The following is a 23,912-nucleotide window of genomic DNA, read 5'->3' as shown; positions in this document are numbered from 1 at the left end:
AAGTGCCCTGTCTCTTTATACAATCAGTTTAATTTCCCTTGCTTATTAAAAAAAATATTATTTGGTTGTTTCAGGTATTTATAATAATAAACACAAACCATAGATTTTAAATCTGGGGTTTACATGCCTGGAGAACAGGCTGCTGTTTCTTTAAGTTGCACTGAGAGTTACCTTCCTTTTCAAAAACAGATTTGTGGCAGAAATTATCCTGAAATCTTTGACTTTTGCACGTCCTGAGCAACTGGAAATATTCCACTGGAGCAGCAGACTCTTATTTAGGAATCCACAGGTGTTTATGGCCACAACTGCAGCAATGCTAAACCTTTCCTCTCTGAAAACATTTCCCAAAAAGCTCTGCCCACAGGAGCTGAGCCCTGTGTTCATTTAAGGCTCAGAATCAATGGCTGCACCCCACGGAGGGCCAGGCTTGTTACAGTACCAAGGAAATATCCGTGAATCACCCAGGCACGATCTGCAAACAGGGCACACATCAGGCCTCACAAAGGTTTTACAGCGCTCCACTGACTTCTACAGCGATTTCTTATTTATGCTTGGGGGAACTCCATCAAGTTGGGCTCTCAGAGTGTGTAAAATGTTCATATTCACCGTTTTCTCTGTCAGTGTTTGCAGGGACTGATTGCTCTACTCATCAGAGCATTAGAGACCAGCACTCGCCCGATTTCCTCAGCACGGCCAACACCTCTCAGCTGAGTGCCCTGGGTGAGTCAGGGGTGGGCAGAGCTTTTATCCTCTCCTTCTTTCCATTTCTGGTGCGGACCCGCAGCCAAACCCCTGCCTGAGGTGCTGGGCTCCCTCTGCTCCACCTCCTCACCTGCCCTGGTGTTCCTCACTCCAATTCCATTCCCAGCTGCTTTTCCTCTGGCTTTAACCCCTCTCCATGGCAGAGAACTCAAACATGCCAGGAGGATTCCCCCATGCACCTCTTCCCCACCAGCTCCCAAACTTTGGTTTGTGTGCAAAACAGCACAATTGTCACTTCTGGGGAGTAGTGATACCAACTCCTGGGAGCTTCCTCCAGCCCAAAGGGAACAATCTCTTGAAAGTGATGCTGCTGCAAGGGCAAAGTGTTCTGAGTCTGCTTCTCTGTGGTTGAGAAAGAAAGATTCCCAGGCTGGTGTTGATCTTTATATGACCACAGAAGGGTTTGGGTCCAAAGGGACCTCAAAGCCCATCCAGAGCCACCCCTGCCATGGCAGGGACACCTTCCACTGCCCCAGGCTGCTCCAAGCCCCAGTGTCCAGCCTGGCCTTGGGCACTGCCAGGGATCCAGGGCCTGCCCACCCTGCCAGGGAACAATTCCTTCCCAGAATCCCATCCACTCCCGCCCTCTGTCATTTTGAAGCCATTCCCTGTGTCTTGGCACTCCATCCCTTATCCCCAATCTCTCTCCATGTTTCCTGTAGCTCCTTCAGGCCCTGCAAGGCCACAGTTTGGTCACCCCAGAGCTTCTCCTCTCCAGGTGAGCAGCCCCAGCTGTGCCAGCCTTTCCTCCCAGCAGAGCTGCTCCATCCCTCTGCCCATCCTGGTGCCTCCTCTGGGCTCTCTCCAGCAGCTCCAGGTCCCTCCTTGCTGGCGATTTCTCTGCAAGATTTCACCAGGTGATTTCTCTGCAAGAACCCTTTGTGTTGCAGCTTTATCTCCTCTGCTTTCCTTGAGCAACCTCAGGCAACAGGGCCCTTTCCCCCTTCCCGAATTTCTGCAATCCCAACACACAAAGCCTCGTGTCCAAACCCATCCCCAGAGCCCCTGGCACAAGAGGAAGGATCAAAACAAGGCACAAACCCTGCACTGTGCAGCAGGAGGGCAACACATTCCAGACCCCTGAGCAGGAGAGCAAGCTCACAGCCTGCTTCCACAAACTGTGGGAAATGGATCTGGAGAAAATTTTTAAAGCTTGACACAAGGCTTATGTAGTGTGCATCTGTATGTAAACTTTGAGATAAGAAAGGTTGACTTAGAAATGCTGTGGAATAGGACAGACATTGTTGAGAGAGAAATAGAACTAAAAACAAGTTTTAAAAGGTAGCTTTGTAAAGAAAAGGACTAGATATTTTAGAGAAATAGAATTATGAAAGATGTAGTAGGGCTTATGAGGAGTGATTTTAGATGATTGGTTTGAGAGTATTTATAGTACGGTGTGCTTAAAGTTGATAGGTTAGAAAAACATTTTTAATGTATTCTAATTAAGAAATAGTTGGCTTCCAATTGCTTCCAAACCACCCCTGCTCCTTTCCACACACACAAAAATCGCTTTGTTTTTGCTTTCCATTCCTTTTTTCCTTTTGCTCCCAAGGCAGGGCTATCAGCAAAGAGAGTTTGCAGCGCTGCTTTGGGCATGACGCGGCTGCTGTGCCACCTCCGCTGCCTTACATGGCCCGCAGCTCGGGCAGGCACAGCATTCCCCACCTTCTTCCCCTTTTTCCCTGCTTTTTATCCCCGTTTCTCTCGGCAGGAGAGAACACAAACACAAGGAGTAAGGCCGCCCTCTGCTGCCCTACACCAAACATCGGGCGGGCGACGACATCACGAGAAAAACCCAACGAAACAGAAAAGCTACCGAACAAAAAACATCCCCAAAGCGACCAAAATGCAACATAAAAATCCAAAAATAGTCATCTCATTAAAAAAATAGCAATACTATTGCTCAAGCCCAGCTTTAATACTTTAGTTTATTCCTTTTCTCTGCAAGGGGCTACCACAACTTTTTAATCAAAGTTTTTTTGAGTTACCCACTACAACTCCCCCAAAAAGTGAACACATAGCATCTTAAGGAGCTTATTTATATAAAAATGGGCATTTATAAACCCACAGCAATGTCTGTGGGTCCCTTACAGCAATCAAACTCACAGCCTGCTTCTGCTAAATAGTCATTTTGCCCAATAAACAAATTATTTCAGAGCTGTGACAACAGCTCTGCCTGCAGACATCACATTTTGGGTGGGTTTTCTTTACCATTCCTGTGGTATGGTAAATAATACCAAACTTAAATAATACCATCTCTGTGTTCCCCCTTAAAGAGAAGCAAAAGATTGATCTGGTGTGAGCTGGAATCAATGGTTTGATGCAGTAATGGACTTTAAAGCATTGATTTGCATCCATTCCTGGCTCAACTCCCAACCACCTTGAGTGTGCACACAAAATTCAGGACACACAGACCCAAACCATCCCTATTGTTTAGTATCAATGAGCAATCTGGAAAATGAAGGGGGTTTATTTCCTCTGTACATGCCACATTTTTGTCTCACTTCTTTGAATTTTAAATTATTGCATTGTCAGAAGTCTGGCTCTTTTTACTCTCCATTTATATTCCCTTGTAAACTCCCAGAAAAGTCAATTAAATTTAAATAGCTCACACTAATACCACAGATATTTCACTGCAATTGCAGCTAATCCATCACCTCCCCAAAACCTCACAACAAACCCTGACTTCCCAAACTGCTCAGATCTACAGATAAAATCAAGCTTTGCAAGCAAACCCCGATTTTAAAAACCATGAATGCAATTTCCAAGCAGAATCAGTATTGATTGGGCAGCAGAACAGCAAATGCTGAGCATGGAGGGGTAAATTATGGGAGAAAATCAATCCAGGAGCCCCACTAGGATGGGGCATTTAAGTAAATATGATTTTCTATATTTTCTAAATATGGTTTTCTATAAGCTTCTCTATATTTTTGTAGGACATTCCCAGGACAAGGGGCAAATAAAGTTTGTAAAAAGCAAATCAAACCCAAGGAGATTAAGTAATTCAGAAAGATAAATCAATCCTCCCAGTACCCAATGTTTTAGTAGTATAAAATCCCTACCAGGAGGTGAAATTGAAGGTGGGAATCCCAAATCCAAAATCCAGCCCATGGATAAGCCACATTCTACCATCTCTGCTCTTCCAAAAGAAGGTAAAACTATGGCTTTTACCCCGTCACTTCTCCTATTTAAAGGATTCACCAAACCACCCACAGCTGGAGCAGGTTTGGAGCTCTTCAGTGGAGAATTCACCTCACCTGGGTAATTCCTTGATGAGAGGCAAAGCTCAGAGCAAACCCTTTCCCTGTCAGCTTGGGAAAAATCTCAGGCATTTCCTAAACTTCCCTCTCATGAACCCAATTCCAGCAGGGTTATTCCAGTTTTTCACAGTGCAAAGCAATACTTATTATCAACCCAAAAGCAGGGGGGAAATGGGAATATTCTCTGCTTGTAGATAAATTATTTTTTTTCTTTTCACCAGAAAAGCCTTTTAACATAAACTTAGGTTTTGCTGGCCACTGAATGTCAAATGATGTGTTGGCAAAATTAAGCTTTCCATTTGTAGGGCATTATTAGGACTCATTTCGTGATGCTAATGGGTTTTAAATATTTTTTTCTTTAATTTTTCTTCCTCTTTAGCAACACACAGGGGATAAAAAGAGACTGGCACATCACACTACTAAATCTGCAGAAACATCTTCAAGTTCTTGCAGAGAGCAGCAATTGAAGCTTTAAAAAATGTACCTGTTTCTCCCCCTGAAGGAACAGAGGGCTGCTGGAACATAAATCCACCTGAATTAGAGCACAGCTCATCTGCTGATCATTGAAACCACATAGTTTAACCCACCTCTTGTAACTGCAGCTTTAGTTTATTTCATTTCATCTCATTTCTGTGCCTGAAAAATCACAGCGGCCCGAAGGATGAACTTAATTGCACCTCCAGTGAGCTGCACGGGTTAATTAACATAATTACTCATTCCTAGCCTGGTCAGCTCCCTGCATTCATCTGCTGCACACCCAGGCTGAATAATTCAGCAGGTATTAATTATTCATGGCCTGGAGTTCTTCAGAAGGCAGTCAGTGCCAGGATTGGACCCGGCAGGCAAAGCCAAGCCCTGCCCAACCAGGCCCAGCTCAGGCTTTCCTTAAACTTCCCTCTCATCAACCCAATTCCAGCAATGGCTTCTTCAGATTCTGGGTTCTTCCAGATCTTCACAGTGCAAAGCAATGTTTATTGTCAACTCAAGAGCAGGGGGGAAAGGGGAATATTCTCCGCTTGTAACTAAATTCTTTATTTCTTTTCATCAGAAAAGCCTTTGAACGTGAACTCAGGTTTTGGGCATCACAGATCCCAGGCATCACAGCAGAGAAAGTGGGCTGGGGTTGCATTCAGACACCAAAAAAATCATGGAAATTGATTTATCAGGGATGCCACTGGCACCAAAGGAATCTGGGAGGGGAAAGAAATCACCTTTTCCTTTTGGTTCCTTGGTGGAATGTGCTGGAAAGGAGAACAGAAAGAAGGTAAACAAATACCTGGGAGCTGGTATTTGTCAAGGGCAGAGGGGGCTTATGGAAAAAAAAAAACAGAATAAAAATCTTATTTTACATTAGATCGACGCTATTATTGATTAAATGCTCAATATTAAGTGGGATTTTAGGAGGAGCAGCAAAAGGCTTTACAAGAACTGGAAGATGGGCGAATCCATATGAGAAATGAGGCAGCTCTTGTGAACAAGGACAAATATCCAGGTGCACAAAACCCCTGGGAAAGGCTCACCCACATCTCCACCTGCAGCTGCAGGTCAGCAGTGCCACCTCCAGCGCCCATCACCACCCCAGCTGAGCAGATTTATGCTCTGAAACCCCCAAACCACCCAGCTTTTTCCTCCACAAGTGTGTTTATCCCAAAATCTTCCCCCTTGGAGTCTCTGCTGCCACTCCCTATCCCCTCCAGCCCCAAAGAGCTGTGCCAAAATATTTTCCACAGCCAAGCCCTGGATGGCAGCACACAGGAGAGGCTTCTCCCCACCTTCCCACTGGGTTTGGGGGTTTGGCAGCTTCCCCCCAGGAACCCTTCCTGATAAAAACCCCAGAGTGGGAACAGGGCAGCCTTTCAGCCTCCCCCAGCCAGGGCAGCTGCTGGAGGGTGCTGTGGTTACCCACAGGGCAGCACAGCCCTCATTCCAAGCCTCTGCAAAGAGATCTCTGCTCTGTGAGGCCCTTCACCAGGGCACGGCGTGGGGAGGCAGAGCTGAAAGCGTTTGTTCATTCCCAGGAAAGCCAGGGGGCTCTGAAGCTTTTCCCTCCCTCTATTCCCTGGATTTGGTTTTGGGGAGGTTTTTTTAAGCACTTCCTCAGCGTTGAGCTGAGGGTTGTCCCCCTGCTGGACTATGCTTTTTTCTGACTCAGAGATGGGACAACTGAGAGGTGTTTTAAAAACTTTTATTTCAGTTTCAGAAGGTTGAGGCAATACAAATGTTATAATTCACATGATCACAATCAGAAGTCAACACTCTAAGTATTTTTTAGCTTATTATTTTTTGCCACACTATGTTGTAAATACTTTAAAACTAATCATCCAAAATTACTCCTCATGGTTCTTACTACAATGCGTTTTTCATGGTTCTATTTCTCTAGAATATCTACTCTTCTTTACAAAACCATCCTTTAAAACTTATTTCTAATTCTATTTCTTTCTTAACCATATCTATATTATTCTACAACATTTCTAAGTCAGTATTTCTTATCTCAAAATTTATATACAAATACACACTATGTGAACCTTGCATCAAACTTTAAGAGTTTTCTATAAATCTCTTTCCCACAGTTCCCTGCACTTTGTCAGGGTTTTACCCCAAGACATGGCTCTGTTGCTGCCTTAAGCATCAAGAATTTCCAGCCACGTGGAAGATAAAGCTGAAATAATCCAAGTGTTAAAACTGCACTTTTCTCCCAGATCTCCTTTCTCTCCCAGAAGCCATGGCCAGGAGGGAGGTGGCATAAAATCCATCTGTCAGCTCAGCCTTACACTGAATTTCCATTAATGCTCTGACCAGACCCAATCCAGCCCTGGTTCTCCCACATGGTACCAAACCCTTTCTTTTCTTGCACCAACAACTACTTTAAACTGAAAAATAAGGGAGAGGGTGGGACTGCAAAAAAAAAAAAAAAAAAAAAAAAAAAAAGCAGAGGAATAGCCCAGGTTTGACAGTTCTTTTACATCAAGCTGGTGTTTTTAGGGCTGGATGGTTCATGCTCCACAGAGAATCCTAAAGGTTGGAAAACCCCTCTGAGATCAAGTCCAACCATTCCCCAGCACTGCCAAGGCCACCTCTAACCCATGTCCCCAAGTGCCACATCCACAGTTTTGGAAGAGTCACAGAATTCACAGAATCACTGGGCTGGAAGAGACCTCCAAGATCATTGAGTCCAACCCAGCCCCAACTCCTCAACTAAACCCTGGCACCCAGTGCCACATCCAGGCTGGTTTTAAACACATCCAGGGATGGTGACTCCACCACCTCCCTGGGCAGCCATTCCAGAACTTTATCACCCTTTCTGTAAAAAACTTCTTCCTAATATCCAACCTATATTTCCCTTGGTGCAGTTTAAGGCTGTGTGCTCTGGTTGTGTCAGTGCTGCCTGGAGAAAGAGCCCAGCCCCAGCTGAGCACAGGCACCTTTCAGGAGCTGTAGAGAGTGGTAAGGTCACCCCTGAGTCTCCTTTTCTCCAGGCTGAGCACCCCCAGCTCCCTCAGTGGTTCCTCACAGGGTTTGTGTTCCCAGCCCCTCTCCAGCCCCGTTGCCTCCTCTGGATGGGCTCCAGCATCCCAAGGTCCTTCCCAAGCTGAGGGCCCAGAGCTGGGCACAGCACTCCAGGTGCGCCCTCAGCAGGGCCAGGTACAGGGGCAGAATGAGCTCCCTGCTCCTGCTGGCCACACCATTCCTGACCCAGGCCAGGAGCCCTTGGCCTTCTTGGCCACCAGGACACACTCCCAGGGCTGTGACTCCACCAAGGCCTGAGGACCCTTTTGGTGAAGGAATTTTCTCTGCTATCCCATAAAAAACCCCTCTGGAGCAACTTGAGGCCATTTCCTCATCCTGTCCCTGTTCCCCAGGAGGAAACCTGAACCCCCTGGCTGCCCCTCCTGTCAGGGGGTTGTGGAGAGCAATAGAATTCCACACAGGGCTTGATCTCACTGGGGAGACGCCAAAGCTCCAAGTCCCAAAAAATCTCCTCATTTCCACCACTCCTCATTTCCAGCCTGATTTTCCCTGCAGTGCTCCTGAATGAGAAGCCCACTTAAAAAGACAAATCTGTGTTTAAGCTCCTGGACACTTTTATTGGTTGGAGACTGTCACCATGATATTTTCTGAACAATCCCTTCGCCAGGATTTTTCTCCTGAGAAGCCTCAGGAAAGAAATGTAAACAATAATTATCTGATTGCTTGGAATGTGGTTTGGAGGTTGCTCACCAACAGGTGCATCTTTGATTGGTTCCATGTGAATTGTTTTTAATTAATGACCAATCCCAGTCCAGCTTTGTCAGGACTCTGAGGAGTCAGTCACGAGTTTTTATTATTCATTCTTTTCTAGCCTTCTGTCTGGATCCTTTCTCTTCCTTTAGTATAGTTTTAGTATATCATTTTCTTTTAATATAATATCATAAAATAATAAATCAGCCTTCTGAGAACTTGGAGTCAGATTCTCATCTCTCACCTCATCCTGGGGACCTCACAAAGACCAACTGGTGACCACAGGAGACCAGTAAATTCTCATTTCTTTGAGTGTCCAGGCCTGCTTTATCAGCCTGATAACCACAGCCACTACCCTGGGTAAGGCTGGGGATGTGTATGAGTGAAAAGCAGATTTGGGAAGGCAAAAATGAGCGAGGACCTCGAGGTTTTAAAGATCAGCCAGTAATGGGATGACATTTCCTTTCTCCAGGAACATTTGTCTGTAATGAAAGCGATGCCTGAGCACATCAAACTGGGCTGTAATTATCCCATTATCCTCCTGTCGGGCCTGAAGGCTAAACTGAGATAATGTCAGTGGAAAATGCTTCTCCCACACTGGGAGTATCCCAGTAATCCCTCCATGATTTCATTAGGGGAGTATCAGGCTCAAGCAGCTTTTGCTGTGAGCAGGAGCAGGCTGAAACAGCACCTCAGCTTTTCCCTCAAATCCTGCTCCTTAAATCTGCCCCCCAGGATGTGGATCGGGGAGAGAAGTGTTGGGATGGGACCAGCAGAGAGAAAAGGGCAGAAGAAACCTCACCAGAACGTCCTCATGTCCTCAGCAAGAGACTTGGGGTAATCCTGGTGTTCTCCAAGCCAAAAACCACCCCTGTTCCCAGAGCCAGGCAGCTCAGACTGAGATTAAAATAAAATATAAAATAAAATAAAATAAAATTTTGTATAATTAAATGTGTTAGCACAGCTTGGCCAAGGCAGCAAGCGCTGGAAAGAAAAACCTCCAGCCCATCACCATCACACTAAAATGGCCCAAATCTCACTACATTCCCATTAGTTGAAGGGGACAGGAAGAGTCACTTGATGGGGCAGTAAAGTCATGGTCACAGCTGCCTTAGGAAGGAAAATATTGGGCAAGTCACTGGCTAAAAAATGATCTTATGGGTCAGCACCTGAAGAGATAAAGCTTAGAGCAGAACATAATTATGGACAGGCAAAATACTGGAAAATAGAGTGGTTCAGGTCTTTACACACTGGGGGTTTTAATTTTCAATAAAAGGTGGGACAGAGGGTCACTGAGTTCTGGAATTAAAAAAAAAAAAAAAATTTTGGAGAGCCAGAGGACAGCAAACACTCCACCAGGATTTTAGCAGGTAAATGAAACCCCACAGGTAATTGTGTCAGCCTGACATCAAACCCTGCACATCCTTTGGGATGTTCAAGCCTCCATTTAATTGCTGGGAAAATTAAGGCAGACAACAATGCCAATCTGTAGGATCCTATGGAAAACATAGGGATGGGTTTACAAGGTTTTATTAAAGCACCTCCAAACTGGGCTCAAAAAAGCATTTGCAGCCATGCAATGCAATTGATGCAATTAAGTCTGGTGTGAAGTGCCTGAGTCACAAACTCGAGCTCGTTGGGAGCATCTCCAGCTCCGGGGGATTTTATCCTGGCACAGGAAGGGTTAAAAGCGAGGGAAAAGCGCTTGGGAGAAGCGTGGGAAGGCCAGCAAAGAGCCAGGGCAGGAGGAGCAGCTGGGCCGGGAGGCTGAGACAGATCCAGGCTGGAAATGTGGAAGCGATGCTGAAAGCAGAGCAATTAGCGCAATGAATCTCCCCTGCAGCTCCGGGGCAGGGCTTTGAGCCGGATGGGAAGGGGAAATTTATTAATGACAGAAATGCACCCGTGCAAACAAAACCTCCAAGGGCAAGGGAGCGTCTGCAAACAGGGCTGGATTATCAGTTTTTGAGTTTGGGATTGAAGGTGCTTGAATGGTAGTTTATGTTTGGATTTAGGTGTTTATTTTTTTATTAGTGGAACAGCTTTATAACGATGAGTTTGTAGTCTTTCATTAGTAAGGCACAAAATGGCTAACTATCTGTTGTTATAAGGTCTTTTAAAACTAAACTATCTCAAAGGACACAGATTATTTTCTTTTTTTAACTCAATAACATCTTTTGAAGCTTGCAATGCAGACTTTTTTGTCTAATTACAAAATATCAGTCAAACTTACCAAGAAGAAGGTAAAGAAGAATAACTTGCTTTTGTCTTAAAATTTCTATCTTGCTTCATATTTATTTTTCTATTCTAAAACCTTAAACTCTGAATTTTCTACTTTGTGATATTACACACTTCTAACTAACTACACACTTGTAATCTCAGTGCTATTAATTAATTTTTGGCAATCTTCTCTACAGCTTTAGGTCAGTCGTGGTGTTCTCTTGTGGGTCTGTGCCTTTAAGCACAGAAAGTTTAACATTTTTACCATCACTGGATGAGCAAAGCTGACCCCCTGAGATTCCCATTCCTCCTCTGCCACCCAGCATCTCCCAGCCCCACCAGAAAGGCTCCACAAATGCAATTTGAAATCTCCTTCCCCAGTCAGGGTTACTCTGCAGGCTGGAATAGGGATGCAGGGATTCATCAGCTGCCTGTTCTCCCCCACGATGTGAACACCATGAGCACAACACCCACACAAGCAGCTGCTGCTCCCAGTTCCCAGGGAGCCACAGGCTGGGAGCAGGGTCAGGAGAGGAGTCACTCTGGGGGAATCCAGCTCCAGGGGATTTTTCCATGTGCTGCCCGGGCAGGAGCCACCACAGAAACGAGTGCTGGGGAGATTTGTGACATCATTGCATGGCAAGTTTCCCCTTGTGTTTCCCATTTGGTTTCAAGAGAGTTGATTTTTATTCAGCTACTGGATATTTGGCAGCAAAACAAAGGAGAAGGAGAAACAAGGAGAAAGAAGAGAAGGAGAAGGCTCCCCAAAACAGAAATCAACCAGCCCAACATAAAAGATGGGAATCAGCTGTACCTGCTTTTCATCTCAGAGTAGAAACTAAAATTTAGGGGTCAACCCAGCCAAAAACTGGGAGTGTGAGGCACAACTGTCCCAAAATCAAATGGTCTCTGCAGCTGATGCTTTAGGATGGATTTGACTGCACAGACTCAAGAGGGATTAATCAGACCCCAAAATTACTCTAAAACCAGCCTTCAGTTGATCCACAGTACCACTTCCACTTCCTTTTTTGCTTTTCTGCCTCCAAACATTTGGAATAATGGAGTAAAAAATGTAATATTCATAATGCCCACACCAGCTCAACCCAGATTTTTGCAGCATCTTCCCACAGAAGAACAAGTTTCTGGTTGAAGTTGCCACGAGCATTCTCCTATCAAAAGATAAAACACTTTGAAATTCTTCTTTTTAAGGTGATTATTTTAGAGGGAGGGAAAAATTTCAATCCAGCTTCAAGTCTCTGTGCCCCAGCAGTGCTGAGGAATGTGGGGAAGAAGATCTGAAATGTCAAGGTTTCTGCAGGGGAGACCAACTGCTCTGGAGTGTGCTTCCCAAAAGGCACTGCAGCCTTTTCCCTGGATGGGACGTGGGATAATAAAGCTGCAGATCAAAGTGAGAAACGTGCTCCTGGCAGGGAGAGCCCAGCCTTGCATTCTGGGATGAAAGGGAAGGCAGAGATTTCACCCTTTACTTGACACACATTTCATAAAGCAGCATGAAAATCAATGGGGGGGAGAAAAAAACCCCACAACCACCACCTTTCATGCTGCTTTCAGTTTAGTATTCTATTTTTTTTTTAATATTGAACAATCCTTTTCTGAGACAGAGCAGAGCAGAAATAAAGTAGCCGAGGAGGGGGCTGCTGTCTATTGATAAAATACACTCTCAGTGTCATTCCATGAAAGTTTTCCCTCTAAGAGCGGATTTGGGGATTTTTTTTCCTGCCTCTATGCAGGCTGAAATGGCCTCAGAAATGCCCCCAAGGCTTTGTGAAAAGGGCAAACATCAAATGCAGAAAAAGCAGAATCCCTGACTGGTTTGGGTGAGCTGGCAGATAGGAAGCAAAACTACCTTGGAGATACAGCCTTGTATTTAAATAAATATAAAAATGTGTATTTTATATACATTTTCCCAGATAAAGCAACTTCCTGGTGTTTTTTCCACCTTCCCAGAGAGCTCCTCCCCAGATTTTCTCCACTCTGCCTTTCCAAACCTTCAGAACCTTTCTGTATTTCTACAAGCACAGATTTATTTTCCTATGAATGTAAAAAAAAAACCCATAGGCTGGAGCAAGAGGGGACACTGGATGTATTTATTCCTTCCAGCTTCCTGATTTATTTTTTTTTAAGATCCATTTTTAGGAAGTGTAGCAACTCCCCAGGTGTCTCTCCCTGCATTTTTCCCTGCTCCACAATCACTTCTAAGATTCCTTACAAACCTTGGAGATGTATTTTTAAGGGACTACTTCCTGCTATTCCCACCAATTCCAGGCTTTAAAAGTTGAATTTTGGCTTAATAATTGCAAGCAATTATTATTATTACCAAAATTCTGTGTTGAGCCACTCAGAGGATTTGGTTGTAGTTCTTTGGGGTCTCAAGGAATTATTCCCAGTCATCCTTCCCACTTCCACACATCACAGGAAAAATAATACAGAGCACAGCTCCTCAGAAATTGATGGATTAAAGAGTTTTAAAAAGTTTTTTTAAAAGTTTACAAAAAGTTAAATATTGGCAATACAGTGCAGATGCATAAATAGAAAATGGAATTCCCAGATTTAGGATCTGATCCCTTATTAAAACAGCTCAATAGATTTTTAAAATTTTTTTTTAAAGCAGAATTTTTATACTAGTTGGTCACTTTAAATCCTGGTGGTGATTTTTACCTGGGAGGATTTTATAGAAACTCCCAAGAAATAGTAAAATGTAAATGAAAACAACTCAAAATTGCCATTCTGCTGTGCTTGCTGTAATCAATCAATCAATCAATCAATCAATCAATCAACCACAGCCTCCTTTAGTACAAACTTTGTGCCAGGAACCCCAAATATTAAGGTATTTCCCCTGAACCTGTGTCCCACCTGCACAGTTTCCTTCTGGGTATTTTATATTAAATAATTCTTTGTTTTCTCCCCCCTGTTGTAGCTGCTGTTTGAGTTTCCATCACCCCACTGGCCTGTCATTAATTTAGTGCCATGAGATGGATGTTTTCACCCCATTTTACACCTTAAAATGTCTCAAAACCAGGAATCACCAAGAAAATCACAGCCAAATCTATTTACCCTCCTTTGAGTCAAGCAGAAGAGATTTGATCCCATTACTGGAGAGCTTTTCCCCCTCTCCTGTAGCAATTCCCACAATGCTCAGGCTCAGCCCCCCAACATGAATTAAATCCCAAAAATGGAATTTTAAATTTAAAATTATCTCAATCCTTTATCCTTGTGGTTCCCCAGGATCCTCCCAGCTCCTTCCACCACCCATGGGCCTGAGCTCTGCCTCCCTCCCTCCTTTTTTAGCATCTCCTGCCTCATTTGTGACTACAGGGTTTTATTACTAATGGAACAAAAATGCTCTGAGAACACCCATGAGCAGGACACAGAAACAAAAATCTATTTGAAAAAAAGCAATCCTCATCTTTTCCACTCAGGAGGTCACAGCAGAGGGGAAAGCCCTTCAGGAAGCCCCTTGCCAAAGCTCTGTCAGAGATTTTCCAGGACCTGCAGCAGCTCCACAACCAAGTGGAAACCTTGGGAAGGCTTTTTCCTGAAGTTTCTCGTTAGGAAAGAGGCACTCTGAGTTTTATTTTAGTCCTTTCTATCCCATTTTCCTCTGATAAGATTTCATCACCCGGGGGGATGTTTGCTGGAGAATTACCTTTTCCATCCTGAGGGACCGTTGGGACAAAAATGACAGAACAATTCTGACAAAAGTGACACAAAAATCCTGAAGAAAAGGATACAAAAATTCTGAAGAAAGTGATTTAAAAAAAAACCTGACAGAAATTATAAAAGAGGCCAAATGAAGAGTAAGTGAGGCCAAGCAGTTTTACACCACCACATCCAGGGGCCACTTTTAAAATCACAGCAGCAAGAAGGACACAGGACCCTTTTTCTCCTCCAAACCAAGAGATGTCCACAAGCTGCTGCAGAAAAACAACACAGTCCCAGCTCCCAGCTCCTTGTATTTTTATAAATCCACTCACACCAAAGATCCAGGAGGGAAAAGCAGTTTCTGGTGGCCTTGCCTGGCAGCACAGCTGAGGTTTAGAGCCCACCAATGTAACCCGGTTTTCAGGGGTTGGGAAGCAGAGCTCCAGGCAGAGGGAAGGTGGGGGACATGGAGATCTGGCAGCTGCCCTGAAATCTCTGGGCCTGTGGTTTGGTGCCCCAAGGGAGGCTCCAAAATCCTCCTGACTTGAGGCATTTAAAAATAGGCTGAAGGAAGAATTTGGGATGACGCCGCTGGGACAGAGCCTGCGTCAGCCAGGGATGGGCACTGCCCCATTCCCTTGGCAAGAGTGTGCCCTTCCTCAGGGCAGACCTGAGAAACACACAGCAAAGATTCCAAGTTTTCATCCCAAACCATGCAGAAAAATCATCATTTTTATAATTAAAAAAAATAATCCTGCCATCTTGCCCTTCCTTTCTTCACCAGGACCAGGGATCGCATCTAATAATTTATTTTTTTATTATTCCACGTGTTTATATATAAATTAATCTGACTCTTTTTATTTAATTTCAGATGTTTGTATATAAATGAATACCTGTTTTGTACTATTTTTGGAAGGGCAAGCTGAGTTTAGCTGCTCTTGCTGTGCTGCCCTGGCCCGTGAGGAAGCAACCAAGGGATACGATGGAAAAGGTGGATTGGGTGACCAGGGCTGCTGGTGACAGACAGACAGACAGACAGACAGACAGACGCCAGGCTGTACCCAGTGGAAAGGCACCATTTGATGCCTTTTGGGAGCCAAATTTCCCCCCATCCTGGCTCGATTTTCAGGTCTCCTGTAAACCAAAGGGAAGCGATGCCCAGGGAAAGGGGGGGAGCAGTGAGTTCGGCCCATTAAAAATTAAAAGACAGGAAATGATTTCCATTGATTAACCATAAACATTTGCTTCTCTCCCTTTCTAAAACCCTTCTGTGCTCATTTGTCTGACCTTGGACTTCTCGAGGGGCTGATGTCACACCTCTCCCCACAGTGACAACTCACTTTGTCCTCCCCATCTTCACTGCTTCATGCCACAAGTTTCTCCATCCAAATGAGGACCAAGCAAAGAGTCCATCTCCCACTTCCATAGCTCTCTTTGGAATATTTTCCAGCTCTCCCCAAATTTAAGCATCCCTGTCAAACTTCCCTCTGTATTTCCCTCCCTTGCAGCAGCCACGCTCTCCCAACACAACAAGCAATGAGGACAGTGTTAATTCCTCCTCTGCCAATAGAATTCCAGCTAATAAAATCCTTCTGATCTTTGGTGGGGATCACCCAGGGATGAAGCATCCAAGGAATTTGCTGTTGCAGCGCATCAGGAGCGGATGGGACCGGATTGGGGACGAGTAAATGAGGAAGAGAGGCGTTTTTAGAGTTGTAATAAATGGCAAAATCACTGCTATCCTTCCTCTGAGCTTTGCAAAGTAATGCTGATCCTTACAGAGAGAAACCAGCAGCCTCAGATCCAGCAAAAGCTCCCTGTTTGAACTATTTCAGACACAGCTGCTGAGTGGTGTCAAATATTGCACGAGGAGAGTCCCAAACTGTCCTTCCTCAGCTTAAAGGCTGAAGTGTCACACACAGGCAGCAGATCACACACTGGTCTCCCACCAGCAAAAAAAAAAAAATGAGGCAAAAGCTCCTTTTCCAGGCTGGCCAGGCCCTGAGGGAGAGCGGTTCCAGGTAGTGGGGAAGCAGCTGGGTTGTTTTTCACGGGCAGGCTTAGCGCAGGATCGATATCGCTTTAGTGGCTGGCAGCTGATGAGATCATGGCTAAATTAACAGAGCTCACTTCCCAGAAAGGGGCTGAGGGGGGAAGGACACAGCTCCAGGGAGGGGGAACATCCCCCTGGCCATGCTCAGAGGGTTGGAGCCATCAACAGAGCAGCTCCAGGGGTGGTGGAGATGTGAGACAGAAGCGTTATAGTGGGGGAAAATGATGGAGAATTACAGGGCTGTGCAGGACACCTCTGCTTCAGCCAGTCCAGCTTTGAAGGTGACTCAGCCTTGAGTTTTGGACTGGAGACTTCCCAGGCTGCCCAGTTTTTACCCTGGGCATGGCTGGTCCTGGCCTGAGCAATACCCAAACCCCAGAGATGGACTGATCCTGCCACAGCAAGCACCAACTTATCCCAAGTTCTGCTGCATAAAGTCAAGAGGATCCACTCCAATCCTCCATCCCCAGTACCACCCAAAGCCTTTAATCCTGAGTTTAAACACCTTGGGTGAACACACGCCCTCAGCAAAGTATCCCCCACCACCTCAGGGCAGGTGGAAGCAGGAGAAACAAGGATTCAGGTCTGATTTTACCTGGAAAACCACAGGCAGGAGGACTGGTCCAGGACTGGGAGGCTGAAACCACAATACACCCCAATACCTTGCCTTAAATGTTAGACCCCACTGCCATCTTGTGGCAAATGCTTCCTGAAATAAAATTTAAAAAGGGGGAAAATCCATTAAAAAGTTGCAGGAAAAGTTAGGGAGCCAGGAAGGATGGGTAAATTACCAAGAACAAGGTGGGGAATCTCACCTGTCTGAAATGATGCTGAGGCTGAGCCTACAGCACTGTGTCAGACTGAAAGAGGCATGGAAAAACCCAGGCATGGACTGTCCAAGCTGGATTTGGGGAGCTGAGGATATAACCACACACAAAACATGGAATTGCCTGCAGGGCCAGGGCTTCAGCAAAGATTCAGTCACAATTCCAAAAATATTCCAGAGTTCCCAAAGTCATTTCATGCTGCCCTGGTTTGAAGGAGGCTTCTCGTCCCAAATAAGCAGGATTTAGCTGGAATTAGACATTGCACCTCAGAATTAAGGCAGGCAGCAGCTGGAATTTCCTGGGAGGATGATCTGGAGGTGGGATTAGGGCTCAGGTGGATTGCTCTGGGTGCAGGGACAGGCAGGGCTGATCCAGCTCTTAGTCCTGGCTTTGCCACACCTCAGCATTTACTTTTTTGCATCACTGATCATCTGCAGTGCTTTTGCTTAGCAACTGGGCATCACTTTAGCAAAGTGCCTGGATTGCTACATTATCCATGGATGGCTCCCACCCTGCCAGGAAAAACAGGGACAAACTGGTTTTCCTTCTTTGTGTTGCCATAAGGGCCTGGCAGGTGCTGGATCAGACAGCCCCGAGGCCTTGTGTGATCCGAAACACTCGCTGGCTGTGGGTGAAAGTGAAGCAAAACTCACTGGCCATAAATAAATTAAGGAATCATCTACAAGAAGTGCAGCTTCACTCTCCACTCACATCTCTGCTGATCAAGGAACAACAGGGAGGAATTATTTTGTAGACAGGCACAGAAAGTGGCTCTTTTGAAAGAAAATCTGATTTACAGATTGGCTATAGATACATGGATAATTCTATACACCTGGCCAGCTACACAGCAATGCTTCCTGCCATTAAAATTTATATTTCTATGTTATCAGAAGGAACAACAGCATAAAATCACACTTCCAAAGATAACACATCCTTCACCACCTTTCTGTTTACACACCTCTGTTTTTTGGATCTCTGCAAGCCTTTTCAACCTTGCTGCATGTGACAGGGGTGCCTTACAAGAGTCACAACACATTTAAACCAACTCCATTTTCCACTTTCAGCTGGGATTTATCCCTGTTTGAGTTCCTGTCATCCCATAGTCTGCTGCTTTCAACTCCTTGACAGTTTCACGTGACAGTGTATATTACACACAATAAACAAATCCAATTATATGGTCAATAACTACATCTTTATCTTCAGGGGTGGAAAAGTGCTTGGAGGTTGATCCCAGGTAAAAAAGGGGGGTTTTTTTGGCATTTAACTGAAAACAGGTGGGCCTGAATATCCCCTTGGGGGTTTTATGGTCTGGAAGTTGTCTGTGGGTTTGGGAAAAGAGGTGTCCCAGGGATGAGGGATGGAGAGCTGGGAGCTGCTGCTGTTGCTGGAGCACAGGCAGGAGACTCCTGGAGGTGCATGAGCTCCCCCCATAAATAAATCAGCCAGGTGCTGTCAGCAGTTCTGAGATGCCAGAGGCAGAGAAAGCCCCGGGGACACTGAGGGGAGCTGGCACCAGCCAGAGCCATCCCTGCCTCCTGCCAGGATTGGGAGCAAGGAGAGCTCATCATGCTCTTGGCACAGCTCTGCAGCACAGCTCTGTGCTCCCTGAGCCCAGGACAGCACCCTGGAGCCACATCCAGGACCCACACACCGCCCATTGAAAAAACACCTCAATCTAGCCCATGGTGGGGTGGGATTTGGGGGGAAAACAGGGGAAAAAGGGAGGTTGTGGGTGCGGCGTGCTCAGCACACCACGGAGCCGCCCGCCGCTCTCCCAGCAACGTGACGGGAGAAGAATTAAGCAGAATTAAAGGAAGAATTAAGAATTAAAACCCAAAAGCAATCCCAGACTGGCTTGGTTACCATTGTCATGGCTACCACGAGCGAGGCTGAGGCATGGGGGATGCCAGGGGACGGAGCTCCAGCCTGGAACTGCCCGCAGGCCCCACCAGGAGTTTCTCCTGCCTGCTGCAACATCATCTGAGGAGGGTGGGAATGGTGCAGGATGGGCCAAACGACCTTCACTGCACCACATGGACACAGCTTTTCCTGCAGCTGGCCTGCCAACCCAAACTGGGAACAGCACAGGAAAGCCTCAGGCCGGGACTAAACCTCACTAGAGCCATGAGCAGGTTTAACAACTTCTAAATAAGTGATTACTCATGGTGGGGACACTGGGTCCTGCCCTCACCACAGGTGCCAGGTCACTGTCGCCTTCCTGAGGCTCGGGATGATCGTTGCCTCCAAAAAAACCAACAGCAAAAGGAAAAGTTGGATGTGGTTTCTCCTCCATCCACAACACCTGGCCTCTGCCTTGGTGCATGGGGATGTGCTGCCCCAGGGAAGGACAAATGGAGACACACTCAGCTCCCATTCAACACGCCTCCCTGGGCACAGCAGTTTGCTTTATTAAATCACCACAGGCAGGGAAAAGAATAATACTGAATTAAAAAATAATAATACTGAATTTAAAAAGCCCAAAGCCAAGTGCTCCTCGTTTGAGCAGTAACAAGGGGCAGGGCACAGGAGAGGAGGAAAGGGCTGGAGTTTGGTCTGGACACATTTGGGTAGGGCTGAGGATTCACACACACAGATCCCATCAGGAATGGCTCTGCTGAAACAAATCACCCCTCGCAGGGCACACGGGACCGTGCCTTGCTCCAGAAGGACCAGGCACAGCTTCTGCCCAAAGCAGGGTCACACTGTGGTCACACACAACTTCTCCACCACATCCACCTCCCCAGCAGCCAGCACAGCACCACACTCCCCAGTTCTCCCACATGTATGGAAGAAGGACGACCCCCAAGACCCCGGGTTGAGTGATGCAGACCCCATACTCCCCCCAGAAAACCTCTCAGTGGGTGCCTGACAGCAACACAGGGAAATAGAATCATGGAATTACTAACGTGGGAAAAGTCCTGCAGGACCAGCGAGTCCCACCACCGGGAGGCAAAGCGCGGCTGGAGCAGCGTGGGCTCGTTTTTGGGGAGAATGGGATGGGGAAAGAGGGGGGGGTCGGGGCGAGTGGCAGCACCTGCCCTGGGAACGGGGCTGCCGGGGGTGCTGGCGGCTCTCGAGCAGCCACGGAACAACTTCCCGGCCCCGCCGCAAACTTTTCCCAGCGCCGGGGAGGCACCGCCGCCCCCCCGCGCTCCGGCCGAGCATCCCCCGGGAGCGGAGCCGCGCCGGGGACGGGAAGAGCGGAGCGAGGGAGGGAGGGAGGGATCTCCGGGCTGTCCGATGCCGGGGCAGGGCTCCTTCCCGGCGGCTCGGAGCCGCTCCACGCCCCGGGCACGGTCCGTGCCGGCGATGCCGGGCGGGGGGACGCGGTGTCCCGGCCACCCCGCTCGGGACCGGGGTTGGAGGGAGCGGGGAGAAAGGGGTGCCATCCCTACCTCTCTGCCTTGGTGAACTTGCGGAAAGCCTGGCGGAGGTCGTGGAAGGAGCGGTAGGTCTGCGGCTCGGCCGAGATGCCCTGCGCCCGGGTGGTGCGGGGCCCGATGTGCGGGCTGGGGGCCGGCAGCACGGACTGGCATTTGTGCAGCCGCCGCCGCAGCTCCTGGATCTCCTCGTCCTTCTCGCCCAGGCGCCGCTCCAGCTCCTTGATGCGCTCCTCCTTGAGCAGCAGCAGCTTGGTGAAGTCCCCTTCCAGCTCGGTCATTTTGGGGCTGCCGGGCCGGTCCCGCTCTCATGGAGCGGCTCCCGGACAGGGGCAGCGGCGGGGGAGCGGCTGCGGCCGCCCCGGCTCAGGGCAGCGGCCCCGGCATCGCCCCGAGCCCGCCGGCAGCGCCGAGCCGGCCCAGGGGCGAGCAGAAACCGCCCCGAAAACAGCCGCCAACAAGGGAAAAGGCGGCGGGGAAAAAAGGACAAGAAAAGGGGAAAGAGCTCTTGTGCCACTCTGCGAGGCTGGGATCCTGGAAATAGCAACAATTACCATGTGATCGCAGGGTGACGCAGCTCCTTGTAACTGGAGCCGAAGACTTGGGATTCAAACAAGAACACTTCATAAATATTAAATTGCCTCCTGCTAATGAGCCACGTGGAGCCGCCCCCCGGCCCGCCCGGCCCGGCCCCCGGCGGCAGCTCCGCATCCCCGGCAGCGGCTCAGCATCCCGGCCTGGCCCTCGGGAGCTCTGCATCCCATCCTGCCCCCTCCCAAGGAGATCAGCATCCCACCTCTCTCCTCACCCCTCGTTCCAGGCTGTGTTACCCTCAGCTGTTGGTCCCTCCTGGGTATACCCCCCTTTGGCACCTCGCACGCCTCCCTCCATGCTTCCCTGCCCAGATTATCCCGTGTACCTCATGGCTGGGGCACCGCACATCCCACCCAGCATCCCTCCCCACCCTCTCGGCTATCTGCATCCCTCCCCATCCAGGACTCCACACCCCTTCCCACCAGGTTTCCTTGCTCCCTGCCCTCCAGGTCACCCCCCAGCACATGCCAGCCCAGCCCCACCATCCTGTGGGACACGCTGTCCCTCGTCCCAACCTGCACCCCACACCCTAAGGAAGAAGATGCTGTCCCCAAGCACAGACACCCTGGTGGCACCTGAGGGGGGAGCAGCCGGAGTGCTCTGCCAGCTTGTCCAGGGAGGGAGGAACTCATCCTTCCCGGACTTATTTGGAAGAGCCCATCATGCACATGAATTTTTAATGCCGGCTGGCAAAGGGCACCATCAGCTCCCCTATCATATTTCCCTCCCAAACTACTCTTGTTTCCAAGCAGGGATTTCAGGAGCCCCTTGCTGCAGGCAAAAAAAAAAAACCCTTGGGGATGGGAGGGGGTTTTTCCCAGCCCCCACAGCCAGGCCTTGGGCACTGAGGGCTCTCAGGAACCCCTCAGGGTCCACATCCCGACCCACAGAATCTTGTGCCACGCCTTTAGGGACAGACTCCGTCTGGTTGGGCAGGGCAAGGAGAGGGCAAAGCATCTGAGCTGGAGGACAATGGAGTATTAAATTCAGGGCTGAAAAATCAATTAGCAGTGTCTCTGTCTTTTAAGGAGATGGGGGTGGTGGGGTGTTTTTGCACCCTCGTGTCTTTGCCTCCAGCTTTTCTCAGCCCTGGAAACCTCTGGGTTGGGAGCTGTGGAAGCATCCCTGCGGCCAAGGGGCCAGGCAGTCCTTGCTGGGGGGGAGGGGGAACTAATTAACAATTATTAATAATAATTGGGCTTTATTGGCGGGCAGAGAGCGCCACCTCGTGGGCGGCCCAGCAGAGCAGGGCCGAGATTTGGGGACAGCGCGGCCCTTCCCGGGAGCTTAGGGACGGAAAGGGGATGGATGCTCCAACAGCCCTGGGAGCTTCCATGGGATGCGCTGGGATCCCCATCAGGATAAATGTCCCGGAGCGGAACACAGGGGCTGCCCCGCGCCCGATCCTGTCCCATCCAGCACGACGGCACAGTCCGGCCCTGTGTCACAAAGGGACATTGTGACACCGGGGCCCCGCGGTGCCATTGTGACACGGGGCCACGTCGTGTTGTCCCCAGGGCCCGTGTGGCACTGCGGCTCCCGGGGCTGTGGAGGGAGCATGCCGGGCCGTGCCCTCCAGCAGCGCAGGGCACCGCGCTCCGGAGGCTGCAGCTCCCCGGGATAGCTGCCATGGAGATGCCCATGGAGAGGGGCCAGCTCGCCCCTCAGCCGTCCAAGAGGCACCTGCTGAAGGATGGGGCTGGAGGGACAGGCGAGGATGGCGCCAGCATTTCATCCCACACCTCCCGCGTCTCCTTCTCCTCTCGCCTCCACGTGCAGCTGTCCCAGAGCCCGGTTCCGGCCGCCCGCGGGGAGAAGCCCTCACGGCACTCCCGCCCGCAGCAGAGCTCCAGGAACCGTCCCAGCTCGGCCAGACCGGGGCGGGGACAGCGCTCCGCCGCGTCCAGCCCGCTGCCGCTGCCGCCGCCCGCCAACACCGCGGCCCGCGGGCAGTGCCGCCGCCTCAGGAGCTGCGTGGCTTGCTCGGGCAAGGCCACGCCGGACACCGTCTCGACAGTGCCCTCCACACCCTCCACCCCTGCCCCGACCGAGCCCGAAGTGCTCTTGATCCACCAGTTGACCCAGACACCCGAGAGCTGGCGTGCTGCCGAACGCGTGGATCGAGACGTGCAGACCGAGAGCCCGGGCCGTGAGCGGCGGGCTGCCCCTGTGCGGCTGTTCATGGAGCGGGCCACGCAGACGCTGCCCTCAGCGCTGCCGCCCAGGGCGGCCTCGGTGGAGCTGGAGCCGCGGCGGCAGCGGCTGTCCCGGGTCCGCAGGCTGTTCCGGGCCTGCCGCGGCTCCTGCACCGCCGCACCGCCCGAGCCGCTCGGCGCCGGGCACAAAGCGGCCCAGCTCCCCCAGGCACACACCACGGGCATCGGGGTGCTGATGGTGATCCAGGAACCCGCCGAGGGCGCCGCCTGGTCTCCGTACTCCTCGTGGCCGTGGCTTGCTGAGACCAGTCTGTGATTCGCCGCGGACCCCAAAATAAAGAATTGCTCAGCTAATGGTGCTGCTCTGGGCCTGGTCGTGGGGTCCGTGCTGCAGGAATGGCTCCAAACAAGCGTGTGGGGGAACGGGGTGAGCTCTTGTGTCGCAGACATCTTTATGAAAAATTTTTCCTCCTGAGAAGCTGAGAAGCCTTAGGAACAAACTGTAAACAATGATTATCTGCTGCTGTGGAATGCAACAGGTAGATCTTTGATTGGTCCATGTAGGTTGTTTCTAATTAATGGCCAATCACAGCCCAGCTGGCTCAGACAGAGAGCCCGAGCTACAAACTTTTGTTATCATTCTTTCTTATTTTATTCTTAGCCGGCCTTCTGATGAAACATTTTCTTCTATTCTTTTAGTACAGTTTTAATGTAACATATATCATAAAATAATAAATCAAGCCTTCTGAAACATGGAGTCAGATCCTCTTCTCTTCCCC

At 48.9% G+C, this 23,912-nt stretch overlaps 1 protein-coding gene across 1 annotated transcript in view; it reads right to left on the bottom strand.

The window, feature by feature from the left end:
- Positions 1-20,664, bottom strand: part of PRKG1 (protein kinase cGMP-dependent 1) — a 381,904-nt gene extending 361,240 nt beyond the window's left edge. The window contains exon 1 of the mRNA XM_066554198.1: positions 20,399-20,664. Within this exon, the coding sequence (XP_066410295.1) occupies positions 20,399-20,664 (266 nt within the window). The remainder of the gene's footprint in view (positions 1-20,398) is intronic.
- Between the last annotated feature and the right edge of the window lie 3,248 nt (positions 20,665-23,912).

The sequence above is a fragment of the Molothrus aeneus genome, chromosome 8 (genome assembly GCF_037042795.1).
Source record: "Molothrus aeneus isolate 106 chromosome 8, BPBGC_Maene_1.0, whole genome shotgun sequence".
Lineage (NCBI taxonomy): Eukaryota > Metazoa > Chordata > Aves > Passeriformes > Icteridae > Molothrus > Molothrus aeneus.
This window is presented reverse-complemented; position numbering and strand designations above follow the sequence as displayed.